The following is a 16,037-nucleotide window of genomic DNA, read 5'->3' on the forward strand; positions in this document are numbered from 1 at the left end:
GGGAAAAACATGAAATTCAGGACCCAACTTGCATCAACCTATCCCTGCTAGCCACTTGGGGACAATGAAAGGCCTCTCACCCTTAGTATGGGGTTGAGAAGCAGCCTTACCTCCAGAGCTTCTGGGGAACCCAGAACCTTGGCATAGAGTTCACAAAGTTTCTTCAACCTGTGAATGAAAAGAGACAAAAGTGAAAATAAAGGAAAGAAGGAAAGGAAAGAAAAAGTGGGAAAGAGGCATTTATCCCCTCATAACAAAGTTTCCATGAGCCATTGATTCCACTCCAACATTTCATTTTAATTTTTTAAAACAAGGCATTTTGTTCCATTTCAGATGTCTTAAATCTTTGAGGTCACAAATAGTAATCACACAGGATTGATGGTAAGTCTTTAAGAAAGTAAAGTGACTCGTTGCCTGAATTATGGTATTATTTTATTATTTTAAATCCAGGAGCCCTTTTGTTTATGAACAAAATGTTTATGAAACAAATGTTTATGAAAATGCCTAAGTTCTTCTCCCTCCCTCTCTTCCTTCTCTGTCTTTCTGTCTTTTTCTTTGTTTTTATACAAATGAGGTAACTTGCCACAAGCAGAAGAATGGCTAGAAAGAGCAAAGACATAAGTACAGAAGTAGAACCAAATATATAAGGAAATTTAGAATTCATAAAGGTAGACATTTCAAACCCACAGGGAAAAGACAGTTTCCAATAAAATGGCACTGGGACAGATAGCTGCTCATGAAAGAAACAAATTTGGATACTTACATTATTTTCTTACACCAAAATATATTTCAGAAGGATCAAAGATTTACATATAACAGGTCAGACCATAAAACGAATGGAAGAATGGGTGATTTCTAAAAAGTTATCTTAGAATGAGAAAGTCTTTTCTATGTATGATAGATATTCAGAAACCATGGTTTTAAAATGGATAAATTTGATTACATGAAAAGATAAAATTTTATTATAGTATAAAATGAATAAGCCATAAACAGGATCAAAAGGCAAAGTGGGAAAAGATTTGTTCCAGACATTGGAAACCCAGCAGTGAGCCAATCAGACAAAACATCCTACCTTCATGATCTTATATTCTAGTGGGGACATTTTTAGGGAAGAGGCCCAGGCAGACCACTACAGCCCTGGCCATGTGCAGAGGTAACATTGGTCACTGGGGAGAACCCTGATGGAATCGGAAAGCATGCATCATAATATAATTCAGGAGCTCTTTCCTGGTAAATAGGTTATTAGCAGTGGTGTGGGAATAAATAATTGGCACTGGTGAACACTAATTGCAAGAAGAAATTGCCACCTCCAGAGGAATTAGTCCCACTGTACCTATAATCTGTAATTGTTATGCATCATTCATGTAGTATGTGTACAGCAGACTTCCCCACAACACAGTAATTTTTCTCCGTGGTTTATCTCCTTCACAAGCAAATTTTCAGCCCCTGGGTTATATCCATTTTCATATTCTCCATAGCCCCTAGCATGGTGTCTTATGTACAATAAACTCAATAAATATTAATTTGAATACTTTGGTTCATAAGTTATCAGCACTATGTCTTTTACAACAAGACCCTTATAATTAACATAGCAAACATGTAGCATTGGCAATACACATATAATTAGGCAGTCTGTAAGTTGAAAAGTTAAGTAAAAATGAAAGGCAGGCAAGTAGGTAGAAAAGAAGGAAAGAAGGAGAAAAGGGAGGAAGGGACGGAGTGGGGGGAAAGGAAGGAAGAAATGAAAGAAGCAGCATTTCTTTTGTTACCTTTCCTCTTTGGTAAGACGTGCCAGTTTTCTGGCTTTGTGGGCCAGGATAAATCTAAAGAATATAAACAAGAAAAAGGGGAGAAATTAATGGTTGCTTTCATCCTAGCCTCGTTTTTGTAGCTACACATGTGCCCAGTTTACACAGTTAAGTCAACCAAAAGAAACAAACTATACACTAGCTTTTCTTACGTTCAAAGTTTTATGATTTACATATCAAATTTCTGACATTGAAGAGCACTTTCTAACTTCAAGGAGTCAAGTGACTAAAAGTAGAAGACTGGCCATAATTTTTGCCTTGGATAACACTATGGCTGACCCACTTCCCCTCACCCAGCTGGTGGTCAATAAGAATAACCCTTGGGCCTCAGATAACCACTTAAGGCTATGTCTGAGCTCTTCCAATTTCATCCAGTCCTTGCTCTTTGGTTTTGTCTCCACCATGGTGTCTCCCTAGTACCCAACCTTCTAGATTCCATCTCCATTTCTAGCCCCATGATTGCTTTCAACTAACAATTAGCTTTGAGCTCCCTGTTCTGACTGTTGGCTCTCTCTCAGATAAACTCATACATGTCCTAAGGCCCATCTTAAGTTTGGATACTCCAGGTCACCACCTCTCTGGACCAGGATATCCTAGTCTTCCCTTCCCATGTGCTGGTGGTCTCTGGAAAGCTGAAGACTGGGCCGGTCTTGGCTCTTCTCTACTGGGACTCAGAAATCTCAGCATCTCACTTAAGTAACATGGATGCCCACACAGCCTCCACAAGAAGTCTCTTAGTAAAACACTCCAAGTCAGGTCTTTTTATCATGCTTTCAACAAAAGATGGGTCACCAAAATATGTCTACCCCCAACACTAAATACTAATAGAAAATTAACATAAAAATTTTAAAATGTTATTGGTATTCTGCTTCCTACCTAGATATTTATTCAATGGAAGACATTATTTAGAAAAGAACCAGTAATAATTTTTATACTGCTGAATTTGAAAAATAGTGCCACTGGGTAAAAAAAAAATCACTTAACAAAGTTTGGGGCACATTTGTTAATAGTATGTGATTACCTTGTCAACACTGAATAGCAGCCACAACACCATAATTGTGCCTTACCCCATTATGGCAGCATAGTTGCCTTCAGGTTTGGTATCATCCAATGTGTAGGCAACTGGAGCTTCCTCTCCATCAATAATCATGGTTCCACAGTAATCTTAGAAAACAGCAAAATGGAAGAGCATATTCATCACTCTATCAAACTATCCATTGCAGATATAATGAAGTGCATGTTTTTAAACTTGAGAAGCCCAAAGGCCAAATATAGCATGTTATACTCCAAACATATGAAGGCAAACCAAACTGATGTCAAAGGAGGGATAAGTAGCCAGCATTTTTTGAAAAAATCAAACCATAAGCCCTTCTTTGCAAAGAATAAAGCATATGATATTAAGAATTCATCCAGGTCACCATTTAATGAAATCTGGTTCTCCTTGCAGTTAATACTTGGGCTCCCTGTTTTCTCTTTCATAAGAAATCAGAATAAATCCAAAGATGTGTAAAGGAAATACCAGTTCATTACCGTAAAAAAGAAGAGACTGAACACTGACATTTTATGAGAAGTTACTTATTCTAAGTAGTTCTTTATTATCTGGAGGCAGTGTTTAGAGGGAAATTTATAGCACTAAATGCCCAGAAGAGAAAGCAAGGAAGATCTAAAATCAACACCCTAACATCACAATTAAGTGAACTAGCGAAGCAAGAGCAAACAAATTCAAAAGCTAGCAGAGACAAGAAATAACTAAGATCAGAGCAGAACTGAAGGAGATAGAGACAAAAAACCCTTCAAAAAATCAATGAATCCAGGAGCTGGTTTTTTTTTTTAAAGATCAACAAAATAGACCGCTAGCCAGACTAATAAAGAAGAAAAGAGAGAAGAATCAAATAGATGCAATAAAAAATGATAAAGGGGATATTACCACCAATCCCACAGAAATACAAACTACCAACAGAGAGTACTATACTATAAACACCTCTACGCAAATAAACCAGAAAATCTAGAAGAAATGGATAAATTCCTGTACACATACACCCTCCCAAGACTAAACTAGGAAGAAATTGAATCCCTGAATAGAACAATAACAAGTTCTGAAATTGAGGCAGTAATTAATAGCTTACCAACCAAGAAAAGCCCAAGACCAGACGGATTCACAGCCAAATTCTACCAGAGGTACAAAGAGGAGCTGGTACCATTCCTTCTGAAACTATTCCAATCAATAGAAAAAGAGGGACTCCTCCCTGACTCATTTTATGAGGCCAGCATAATCGTGATACCAAAGCCTGGCAGAGACACGACAAAAAAAGACAATTTTAGACCAATATCCCTGATGAACATCAATGCAAAAATCCTCAATAAAATACTAGCAAACCAAATCCAGCAGCACCTCAAAAAGTTTATCCACTACGATCAAGTGGGCTTCCTCCCTGGGATGGAAAGCTGGTTCAACATACGCAAATCAATAAACGTAATCCATCACGTAAACAGAACCAAATGATTACCTCAATAGATGCAGAAAAGGCCTTCGATAAAATTCAACAGCCCTTCATACTAAAAACTCTCAATAAATTAGGTATTGATGGAACGTATCTCAAAATAATAAGAGCTATTTATGACAAACCCACAGCCAAAATCATACTGAATGAGCAAAACCTGGAAGCATTCCCTTTGAAAACCGGCACAAGACAAGGATGCCCTCTCTCACCACTCCTATTCAACATAGTATTGGAAGTTCTGGCCAGGGCAATCAGGCAAGAGAAAGAAATAAAGGATATTCAAATAGGAAGAGAGTAAGTCAAATTGTCTCTGTTTGCAGATGACATGATTGTATACTTATTATCTGGAGGCAGAGCAGAGAGGACATGTATAATTGAAATTCATAGAGCCCCAAACCCTCATTTCAAACATGACCTCCAAAGACTCTTTCCCCCGTCAAGAGCAACTTGAGAAACAATTTCAGCTCATCCTGGATAAGAGTGTCTTCCTCAGTTCCCTCCTGAACAAAATACAGGCACACCTCAAAGATAATTGGGTTTCATTTCAGATAATGGAAATAAAGTGAATATTGTAATAAAGCAAATTGTGTCACACAAATTGCTTGGTTTCCCAGTGCATACAAAAGTTATATCTACACTACACTGTAGTCTATTAAGTGTGCAATAGAATTATATCTAAAATACGTACATAATTTAAACATACTTTATTACTAAAAAAGCTAACAATCATCTGAGCCTTTAGTGAGTTGTAATCTTGTTGCTGGTGGAGGGGCTTGCTTCAATGTTGATGGCTGCTGACTGATCAGAGTGGTGGCTGCTGAAGATTGGTGTGGCTGTGGCAATTTTAAAAAAGAAGACAACAATGAAGTTTGCCACATCAATTGACTCCTTTTTTCATGAAAAATTTCTCTGAAGGCTGCGATGCTGTTTGATAGCATTTTACCCACGGTAGAACTTCTTTCAAAATTAGAGTCAATCCTCTCCAACCCTGTCACTGCTTTATCAACTAAGTTTATGTAATATTCTAAATCCCTTCTTGTCATTTCAACAATGTTCACAGCATCTTCACCAGGAGGAGTTTCCATCTCAAGAAACCACGTTCTTTGCACTTCCATAAGAAGCAACTCCCCATCTATTTAAGTTTTATCATGAGATGACAGCAATTCACTCACATCTTCAGGTTCCACTTATGATTCTAATTCCCTTGCTATTTCCACCATATCTGCAGTTACTTCCTCCACTGAAGTCTTGAACCCCTCGAAGTTGCTATGAGGATTGGAATTAACTTCTTCCAAACTCCTGTTAATGTTGATATATTGACTTCCTTCTATGAATCACGAATGTTTTTCATGGCATTGACAATAGTGAACTCTTTCTAGAAGGTTTTCAATTTACTTTGCCCAGATCCATCAGACAGGCAGGAGGACTGTAAGACAGGTATAGCCTTACAAACTGTATTTCTTAAATAATAAGACTTGAAAGTTGAAATTACTCCTTGATCCATGTGCTGCAGAATGGACATTGTGTTAGCAGGCATGAAAACAACAATAATCTCCTTGCATATCTCCATCAGAGCCCTTGGGTGACCAGGTGCATTGTCCATGAACAGTAACATTTTGAGGAATCTTTTTTCTTCCGAGCAGTAGGTCTCAAGAGTGGGCTTCAAATATTCAGTAAACCATGCTATAAATAGGCTGTCATTCAGACTTTGTTGCTGTTTGATAGCATTTATAGAGCACAGGCAGAGTAGACTTAGCATAATTCCTAAGGGTCTTAGGATTTCCTGAATGGTAAATGGACATTGACTTCAACTTAAAGTCACCAGCTGCATTAACTCCTAACAATAGAGACAGCCTGTCCTTTGAAGCTTTGAAGCCAGGTGCTGACTTCCTTTCTCTAGCTATGAAAGTCCTAGATGGCATTTTCTTCCAATAAAATGCTGTTTGGTCTACATTAAAAATCTGTTGTTTCTGGTCGGGTGTGGTGGCTCTTGCCTGTAACCCTAGCACTTTGGGAGGCTGAGGTGGGCGGATCACTTGAGGTCAGGAGTTCAAGACCAGCCTGGCCAACATGGTGAAACCCCGTCTCTACTAAAAATATAAATATTAGATTGGCATGGTGGCATGCGACTGTAACCCCAGCTACATGGGAGGCTGAGGCAGGAGAATCACTTGAACCCGGGAGGCGGAGGTTGCAGTGAGCCGAGATCGCACCCCCGCACTTCAGCCTGGGTGAAAGAGCGAGACTCCATCTCAAAACAAAACAAAACAAGACAATCTGTTGTTTAATGTAGCCACCTTTGTCAATGTTCTTAGGTAGAACTTCTGGATAACTTGCTGCAGTTTCTTCATCAGCCCTCGCTGCTTCACCTTGCACTTTTATGTTCTTTCCTTAAACTTCATGAACCAACCTCTGCTAGCTTCACACTTTTCTTCTGCAGCTTCAACTTCAATTGAAGAGAGTTGGGGGCCTTGATCTGGATCTAGGCTTTGGCTTAAAGGAATATTGTGGCTGGTTTGATCTTTTATTCAGACCATTCAGTTCTCTGTATCAGCAATAAGGCTGTTTTACTTTCTTATCATTCATATGTTCACTGGAGTGCACTTTTAATTTCCTTCAAGAATTTTTATTTTGCATTTATAACTTGGGTATTTGGCACAAGAGGCCTAGCTTTCAGCCTATCTCAGCTTTCAATATGCCTTCCTCACTAAGCTTAATCATTTCTAGTTTTTTATTTAAAGCAAGAGATGTGCAGTACTTTCTTTCACTTGAACACTGGGGAGACCACTGTAGGGTCATTCATTGGCCTTATTTCATTACTATTGCGTCACAGGGAATAGAGATACCCAAGAAGATGGGGAGATCTGTGGGAACAGTTGGTTGACTGAGCAGTCAGAATACATACAGCATTTATCGATTAAGTTTGCCATCTTATATAGGTGCTGTTTATGGAACTCCTAAACAATTACAATAGTAACATCAAGGGCCACTGATCACAGATCACCATGACAAACATAATAATAATGAAAGTTTGAAATATTGTGAGAATTACCAAAATGTGACACAGAGACACGAAGTGAGTATACGCTGTTGGAAAAATGATGCCGATAAACCTGCTCAGTGCAGGGTTGCCACAAACCTTCAATTTGTAAAAAGTGCAATTATCTGTAAAGTGCAATAAAGTGAAGTTCAATAAAAAGCGGTGTGCCTGTATATGCAATTTCAAAAGACTGTGACAGGGCACTGGTGAAAATGTCAGGGCAGAGTCTGAAATGTTATAACAATATATTACTGCAGTGTCCAACTCCTTCTGCTCCATCATTTACTTGCAAAATTGAGGTTGGTTGAACAAAATTATTGTGGAAGACTCAGCGGCAAATGTTGTATAGAAAACCCAACAAGAAGATTTCAAAATAAGGAAGAAAGAACGGAGAAAGGACCTCCCCAACATGTGTGCATACGTGTGTATAAGCAGACAAACCAGGAAGCCTTTTAAAGGGAACTTGTCTCTTTCTCGTCTCCTGCACCCCTCCCCACCGTGCACCTGTTAGAATCAATGTCCCAATCTGCCACTGGCTTGAGGGGTGTTTGAATGCCCTTCAGGTGTGCTGGGGCAGGAAAAGATGTTGAGAAAGTCTGAAGTATGTGAAGAAGAAATGTTTAAAGTCTAAGAGCTCAAGATTTAAAAATACAAGAGAACCATCTTAGGAATCCCCTATTATAAGAAGGCAAGAGAGAGAGAAGACAAATAGGACAAGATCTGATGAAAGAACATGTGCATACTGATCATGTGGGGATCGGCTGGACAGGACCAGCATAGGACGCCAGGCTGGCCAAGGTGGAAGTACTGCTTTCTTGATGTAGGGGCTCCTTGGACACTTCCTTCTCAGAGTGAATCTGGCCTCTGAGTCAAGTGGGTGCACTTAATGGAGGTGAAGGAACAAGGGGCAGAGAGAAAAGTCATGTTCATGCCAGGACAAGCTATGCAGCACAGAAGAGATTTCTGACACTTGCAGATAGAAAGCTCAAGAGCCCCACCCATGCACACAAAACATCTCATCAGCTTTGTAGGGCCTTACTCTTAGAAAAAGAGAGATGATATTCAAGGACATCCAAACACTTAAAGAAGTTCTTAAAGAATAAATGCAAAGACAAAAGAAGAAACAAATTCACAACTAACAAATGAAACAGAAAAACTATGGGGGGGTGGGTAGGGGGAGGGACCCAATAATTCAGGTAGTAGAAGAAATTTCCCCCTAAGTGCTAACTTTCTCAGAGAGAAAAGAAGCCATTGTAGCTCTGGGAGGTAACAAAGAGGCATGTTCAGAATAAAATAATTCAATAGAAGCTTTTGTAATGTAGGGGTGTGGAGGCAGGAGCTTTGCTGAGATGATAATAACATTCATCTAGATGAATAACTGAAGAAGTTTACCAAGGATAAAATTAAACGAAAAATAATAATAAGGGAATGTCCTACCTGACATAGTATATAACATATTATAAACATATTATAAAGCTACAGATATTAAAACAGTACAATGCTGCCATAGGATTAGATAATATAAACTTGTGCTTTCCAAAGTGGGGGTGTACACCTAGACTGCACATCTAGACAGTGGAAGAAAATACTAGAGATTCTGGTTTTTCAATTTAAGCTTTTTAAAAAGTCTACTTTTCAAATGTTTTATAGTTACAACGATACAATTTTTCAGAGGTACTTGTGTATAATTTAGGAATACCTATAATGATAGTTTATGTCTAAATTTTTTAATAAGTAGAGCTGCAAAAATGTTTAGAATGCAGTGACAAAGGTCAGTGGAACAGAAAGAATCAATGTGTATCTGAGAATTTAGTAGGGGGAAACCATCATACGACAAATCGTTAAAAACTGATTCACTGGGAGAAAATATTTGCAATATAAACAGAAAAAAACTTGAATGAGCAAAGGTAATTTACAAAATGATACTTTGTTAATGCTAAAAATTACAAATTATAGATAAATGAGGTAATTTCTCCTACCTGATTGACAAAAAAATTTTAAATATTATTAGCGGGTGTCTTAGACTGCTGGTGTTGCTATAAAGGGATACCTGAGGCTGGGTAATATATGAAGGAAAGAGGATATTTATTTGGCTCATCATTCTACAGGCTGTACAAGAAACATGGCGCCAGCATCTGCTTCTCATGAGGGCCTCAGGAAGCTTCCACTCATGGCTGAAGGTGAAGAGGAGCTGGTGTGTGCAGATCACTTGGTGAGATGGGAGGCAAGAGAGAGGGGAGGGAAGTGCCAGGCTCTTTTTAACAACCAGCTCTCATGGGAACTGACAGAGCAAGAACTCATTTATTACCTCAGGGAGGAGGATGGCACTAAGATGTTCAGGAGGGATCTGCCCACATGACCCAAACATTTGCTTTTAGGCCCCACCTCCAACACTGGGGATCAAATTTCAACATGAGATTTGGAGAAGACAGATATGGAACTTATATCAACTGGCAAGGATGTGAGAGGACAGACCCTAACAAAAATTTCACAGGTCTACCCAAATCAATTGACTTGATAATTCCATCCTACAGCATTTATCAAAAAGAAATACTCCTATACAAATATGTAGAGCTATATGGAGGATGCTGTTTATTGCAGCATGGTGTATAATAGCAAAAACATGGAAACAAGAAAAATGACTATCAACAGCTGATGTCTTGGGTAAATTCTGATAAGGCACACAATGAGATACTGTTTATTCAGTTGTTGAAAGGGGGTAGATTTAAATGTACTGCTATGGAGAGATGTCCATGGCATATTGTTAACAGGAAAAAGCAAATTTCAGTATGATATGTATGATGCATGTTTTTTAAAAAACATGTTTTTGGAAAAATATATTAACATATTTATTTAAAATTAAAGTTATATTTGTATAAAATATTTATTATATTATTTAACATGTATTTCCAGTATATATAGTTCTCTCTACATATATATAGGGATGCTCACACACATATATTTAAAGTACAGGTTGAGTAACCCTATCCCTTATATGAAATGTTTGAGACAAGAAGTGTTTCAAATTTTGGCTCTTTTCAGGTTTTGGAATTCTTGCATATACATAATGAGATTTGAGGGTGAGACCCAAGCCCAAATACCAGATTCATTTATGTTTCAAATACATCTTATACACATAGTCTGAAGGTAATTTTATACATATTTTAATAATTTTGTACGTGAAACAAAGTTTTGACTGTGACCCATCACATGAGGTCAGGTATGGAATTTTCTACTTGAGACATCATGTCGATGCTTCAAAAGTTTCAGAATTTGGAGCATTTTGAATTTTGAGTTTTCAGATTAGGGATGTTCAATTTGTATTACCTATGAATACAGTAAATCTCTAAGGATAAACAATCTAAATTTTTAACAGTGGCCCTCTAGGGGGAGGAACAATAGAAGAGAAACATTTTTCACATACTTTCAGTTTTTGAAAGTTTTATGGTCATTATATTTATTTCTGTAATTTAGAAAAACAGGTACAGCTTCTGCCATTGAAAACATAAACTGAGATAAATTAGATGTAAATATTCAAGGGAAAGTAGAAATGGTTCATAGATGAACAAAAGCAAGGAGACCACAAGAATTCAATGCATTGCTAACAGCCTACTCTTTCCACAGAAGTGGGCTAGAATGAAGGGCTGATGCAGCCCGTGGAGGGTGGGGTGCTGACGGTGAGGGCGGCTAGACTTAGAATGCCTCAGTGGAAGGCCAGCAAAAAATAGGAAGCCTGTCCTTGCAAATTCACAAAGATGTTACACACTAAGAGACTGGGAAGCATTTCCTGGAATAATCAATCTACAAGCAATCAGGTGCTCTTACCACACACAGGAGATGACCATGTGAGGAAATGGGTATGTTAATTTGCTTGACCACAAATCATTTCACTATGTACAGGTGTATCAAAACATTATGAGGTACACCTTAAATATCTACAATTAAAAATAAAATAAAAGCCGTGTTCAGCATGATGCTGGGATTGGGTGGGGGGTGTGGAGGGGAGAAGCAATCAAGAGTTGGCTACCGCTGTCTGTATCAAAATACAAAATGTTACCTTCTCTTTAATAACCCGAGCCACACTGAACTTGTGAAACAAAACAAAGCAACATAAAACCAAAACTCTGGTGATTACTGACTGTGTGCCTGATATGTGCTAATCACTGTGCTGGATTGCTGGGGCTGCTTAATTCATACCCTTCTATCTTGTTACCTCATATTGACTGAGCTTGTTTGTTACTAGTTAATTACAGTGTCTTTGGCAGTGATGTTGATAGTCTGGTGCAAAGCAAAGATCTTGTTATAAGAGTGAACTTCTTCAGATTTCATTACAGAAACTTTCAAATAAGTGTCATTGAATACACTTATCAATGTAACAGGAATCACATTGGATGTGAGTCTGGAGCCCTACTTGGTGTTTCTATAATAGCCTAGAACTCAATACATCGTTGTGCAATTACCAGTTTGCATGACTGTCTTCTTCCTGAGTCTGGATTTTCTGGGCAAGGAAAAGTGCCTTTGAATTCTCAGTGCCTAGCACTGTGTCTGGCATACAATAGGTGCCCAGTTGAAGAAATACATTAAAGTTGTAACTCAAAAGAAATCTCAAATGCTTTGGTGAGGCTATCTCATGTCAACAAACTTTTTTTTTTTCTTGAGATAGAGATGGAGTCTCACTCTGTTGCCCAGGCTGAAGTTCGATTATAGCTCATTCACTGTATCCTCCACCTCCTGGGCTCAAGCAATCCTCCAGTCTCAGCCTCCCGAGTAGCTGGTACTACAGGTGTGCACCACTATGCCTTGCCTACAATCATTTTTTAAAAGTCTTACGCAAGGCTCATTACCAACAAGGACCAAGTCAGATTCTGAGGGGTGGAGGTCTTGGGTTTTCTTTCTGATACTAGTTCCTAACAACTTGCCTGGCACATAGCAGGCCTAAGATAAAGATTTGCAGGCATGAATGGAAAGTTACAGTTTCTCTCCATAAATAAAGGCACTCATGCTCATTCAGAGAAGACTGTATTCCTGGTCCTAAACCTTATCTACTTGCCACCAGCCAGTCATATAAAATGGGTGACCTGGGTCACAAGAGGAAGAAATTCAGCACCAGTGTGTTACAGCCATTAGATTCAAAGACTAAAATGACAGGGCTCTTTGTGGTGGGTCACTGCACTGACTTTGCAAACAGTAGATTACTTGCTCAACTGATGCACCAATCCAATAGCAGTCCTAAACATGATTATCTGCAATGTGGAGAATGAGGAGCCTGTGATGCAGCAGAAAAAGAGTAGTTATACAGGAAGAAGCACCCTAAGGCAAAATTGTGGCACTTTCCCCATTTGCCTCCAACCTTCTTTCCGCAGTCTTGCTCCTCCTTGGAGTACATCCCGCCCTTCACCCTCAGTTCTAGGTACTGACTCTTCTTACACGGCCTCCACTTGGAAGAAATGTGGGTTCTATAAGAGCAAATATGACAAGATTCTAGCGTTGTGCTGTCTGCATGTGGCTACTTGCATTTATATTTAAAGCAATTAAAATTAAATAGAATTCTTACGCCTGTAATCCCAGCACTTTGGGAGGCCGAGGCAGGTGGATCATGAGGTCAGGAGATTGAGACCATCCTGGCTAACGTGGTGAAACCCCATCTCTACTAAAAATGCAAAAAATTAGCCAGGCAAGGTGGCATGCACCTGTAATCCCAGCTACTTGGGAGACTGAGGCAAGAGAATCGCTTGAACCCGGGAGGCAGGGGTTGCAGTGAGCCGATATCGCACCACTGCACTCCAGCCTGGGCAACAGAGTGAGACTCTGTCTCAAAAAAAAAAAAAATTAAATTAAATAGAATTTTAAAATCTGATTCCCAAGTCTCATTAGCTATATTTCAAGTGTTCAGTACCCACATGTGGCTAGTGACTAGTGTATTAAAGCAGCTCTAGAATATTCCCATCATTGTAGAATCCAGCACTTTAGTAAGCATCCCTGCAATGTTCTACCCAATTGAGTAGTACACTTGTTGAATATGCGCAAATGAATAAATGAATTTAATTTAATATGTTAGAATCGACACTAGTGAGAGAGAGCCAAGACATTTTCAGAATCTCAACCTTGGTGATTGGCTTTATAAATCCATACTTTAAAACACTGAATTAGAAAAGATTACTCATCTCTTTTCACAAGATTTTGGGGGAGGATTAAATAAACTTTTCATTGATTTACAAAGAGTTGGTTATATTCTAAAGAAAGTTAATTCCATGAGTTTGTGCCAATATATTTTATTTGAAAGAACTGTGCTTAGAACCTGGACTAACATTTTATGTCCAGCATTCTAACAAAACAGTTACGTGCAAACACATGTCTTTAAGTTTTCAAAAGCAATTGAAACAAAAACAAAAATTGCCAAGAGGGACCTAATTAAACTAAAGAACTTCTACACAGCAAAAGAAACTATCAAGAAAGTAAACACACAGCCTACAAAATGGGAGAAAATATTTGCAAACTATGCCTCTGACAAAGGTCTAATATCCAGAATCTACAAGGAACTTAATTCAATAAGCAAAAACCAAATAACCCCGTTAAAAAGTAGGCAAAATGCATGAACAGACACTTCTCAAAAGAAGACATACAAGTGGCCAAAAAGCATATGAAAAAGAGCTCTACATCACTAATCATCAGATAAATGCCAATCAAAACCACGATGAGATACCATCTCACACCAGTCAGAATGGCTATTATTAAAAAGTCAAAAAATAAGAGATGTTGGAGAAAAAGGAGCACTTATGCATTGTTGGTGGGAATGTAAATTAGTTCAGCCACTGTGAAAAGAAATTTGGAGTTTTCTCAAAGAAGTAAAAATGGAACTATCATGCAACCCAGCAATCTCATTATTAGGTATATAACCAAAGGAATATAAATTGTTCTACCAAAAAGGCACATGCACTCATATGTTCATCGCAGCACTACTCACAATAGCAAACATGTGGAATCAACGTAGGTGCCCATCAAAGGTGGATTAGATAAAGAAAATGTGGTATGTATATACCATGGAATACTATGCAGCCATAAAAAGAGAACTAAATCATGTTCTTTGCAGCAACATGGATGCAGCTGGAGACTATTATCCTAAGTGAATCAATGCAGAAACAGAAAACCAAATACCACATGTTCCCACTTATAAGTGAGAGCTAAGCATGGGGTACATATGGATATAAAGATGAAAATAATAGACATTGACTACTAAAGGGGGAGGTAAGGAGTACAGCAAGAGTTGAAAACTTACCTATTGGGTACTATGTTCACTACCTGGGTGACAGGATCATTCATACCCCAAACCTCAGCATCATGCAACATATCCATGTAACAAATCTGCACATGTACCCCTGAATCTCAAATAAAAGTTGACATTTTTTAAAAATGCATGCCTTAGCAACAAGTTTCTTGGACCTTCTTCTAAAGGTTTTTATATAAGGAAAGTACTCACCCTTTTTCCTCCAGAAAGGCTCTTTATAATAAACTATACACTTGATGACTGAACCCAAAGGCACACGAGTGATCATCTGGTTTCTCATCATTGGCAGAGGGGGATTGAAGTGAATCTTCATGCCCAGAGTAGGAGGAATAGCACTAATCACATATTTAGCCTGAAAGAAAAGCAACATGGTTAAACATTGTTGCCGTGTTGCTTTTGTTTTTTTCCCAATGATTCTCTCTCATTCTACCGTTATATTCTTTTCAGTCTCTTAAAGAAGTGACAAGGATTTTGTTGAAACCTAAAGTAGCCTTTATTGTTCCTTAGTTCAAAACCTCCAATGACTTCCCATTGCACTTAAAGTCAAAGCCAAATTTCTCACCATCATCGCCAAGGCCACACATGAAATGGGCCTGTTACATCACTGATCTCACCTCCTGTTACTTTTGCCCTCACACTCTTACTTCTGCTATTTTTGTTTTCTTTTTGAGACGCAGTCTCACTCTGTCACCAGGCTGGAGTGCAGTGGTGCGATCTTGGCTCACTGCAACCTCCGAGTCCCAGGTTCAAGCGATTCTCCTGCCTCAGCCTCCGGAGCAGCTGGGACTACAGGTGCGCACCACCACACCCAGCTAATTTTTATATTTTTAGTAAAGACAGGGCTTCACCATGTTGGCCAGGGTTGTCTCGATCTTTTGACCTTGTGATCTGCCCACCTTGGCCTCCCAAAGTGCTGGGATTACAGGCGTTAGCCACCACGCCCGGCCCTGCCATTTTGATCACCTTGCTGTTCCTTGGTCACACCAGGCGTGCTCCCACCTCAGCGCCTTGGCACTGGCTGTTCCATCTTCTTCTCTCAGGGAACCACATGGCTCAGTCCCTCGTCTCCTCCAATTCTCTATCAGATATCACCTTCTCAGTGAGGCCTTCCCTGATGACCTTATTTAAACTTGCATAACCAATTCTCCCATCCCACTTTCTGGTATGCCCTCTCCCCACCTTCCTGCTTGATTTTTTCCACACTAATTATCACTATCTGACATACTTTATATTTTAACTATATGTTTCATTACGGTCTTTCTCCTTCACTAGAAGGAGAATTGTATGTGGGCAGAGAATTGTATCTGTTTTGTTCACGACTGTGTTCTTAACTCCTAGAATAATGTCAGGCACATAGGAGGTGCTTGATATTTATCAAATAAATATTTTCTGTGTTTTTCTAA

The 16,037-nt window shown here is 38.8% G+C and overlaps 1 protein-coding gene across 1 annotated transcript in view; it reads right to left on the minus strand.

Annotated features, from left to right (window-relative positions):
- The window catches only part of MAOB (monoamine oxidase B), a 121,919-nt gene that overhangs the window by 12,640 nt on the left and 93,242 nt on the right, over window positions 1-16,037 (minus strand). The window contains 4 exon segments of the mRNA NM_001131423.1: window positions 111-168; window positions 1,770-1,823; window positions 2,876-2,972; window positions 14,827-14,986. Of these exon segments, the coding sequence (NP_001124895.1) occupies window positions 111-168; window positions 1,770-1,823; window positions 2,876-2,972; window positions 14,827-14,986 (369 nt within the window).

This window comes from Pongo abelii, chromosome X (genome assembly GCF_028885655.2).
Source record: "Pongo abelii isolate AG06213 chromosome X, NHGRI_mPonAbe1-v2.0_pri, whole genome shotgun sequence".
NCBI classification, from domain to species: domain Eukaryota; kingdom Metazoa; phylum Chordata; class Mammalia; order Primates; family Hominidae; genus Pongo; species Pongo abelii.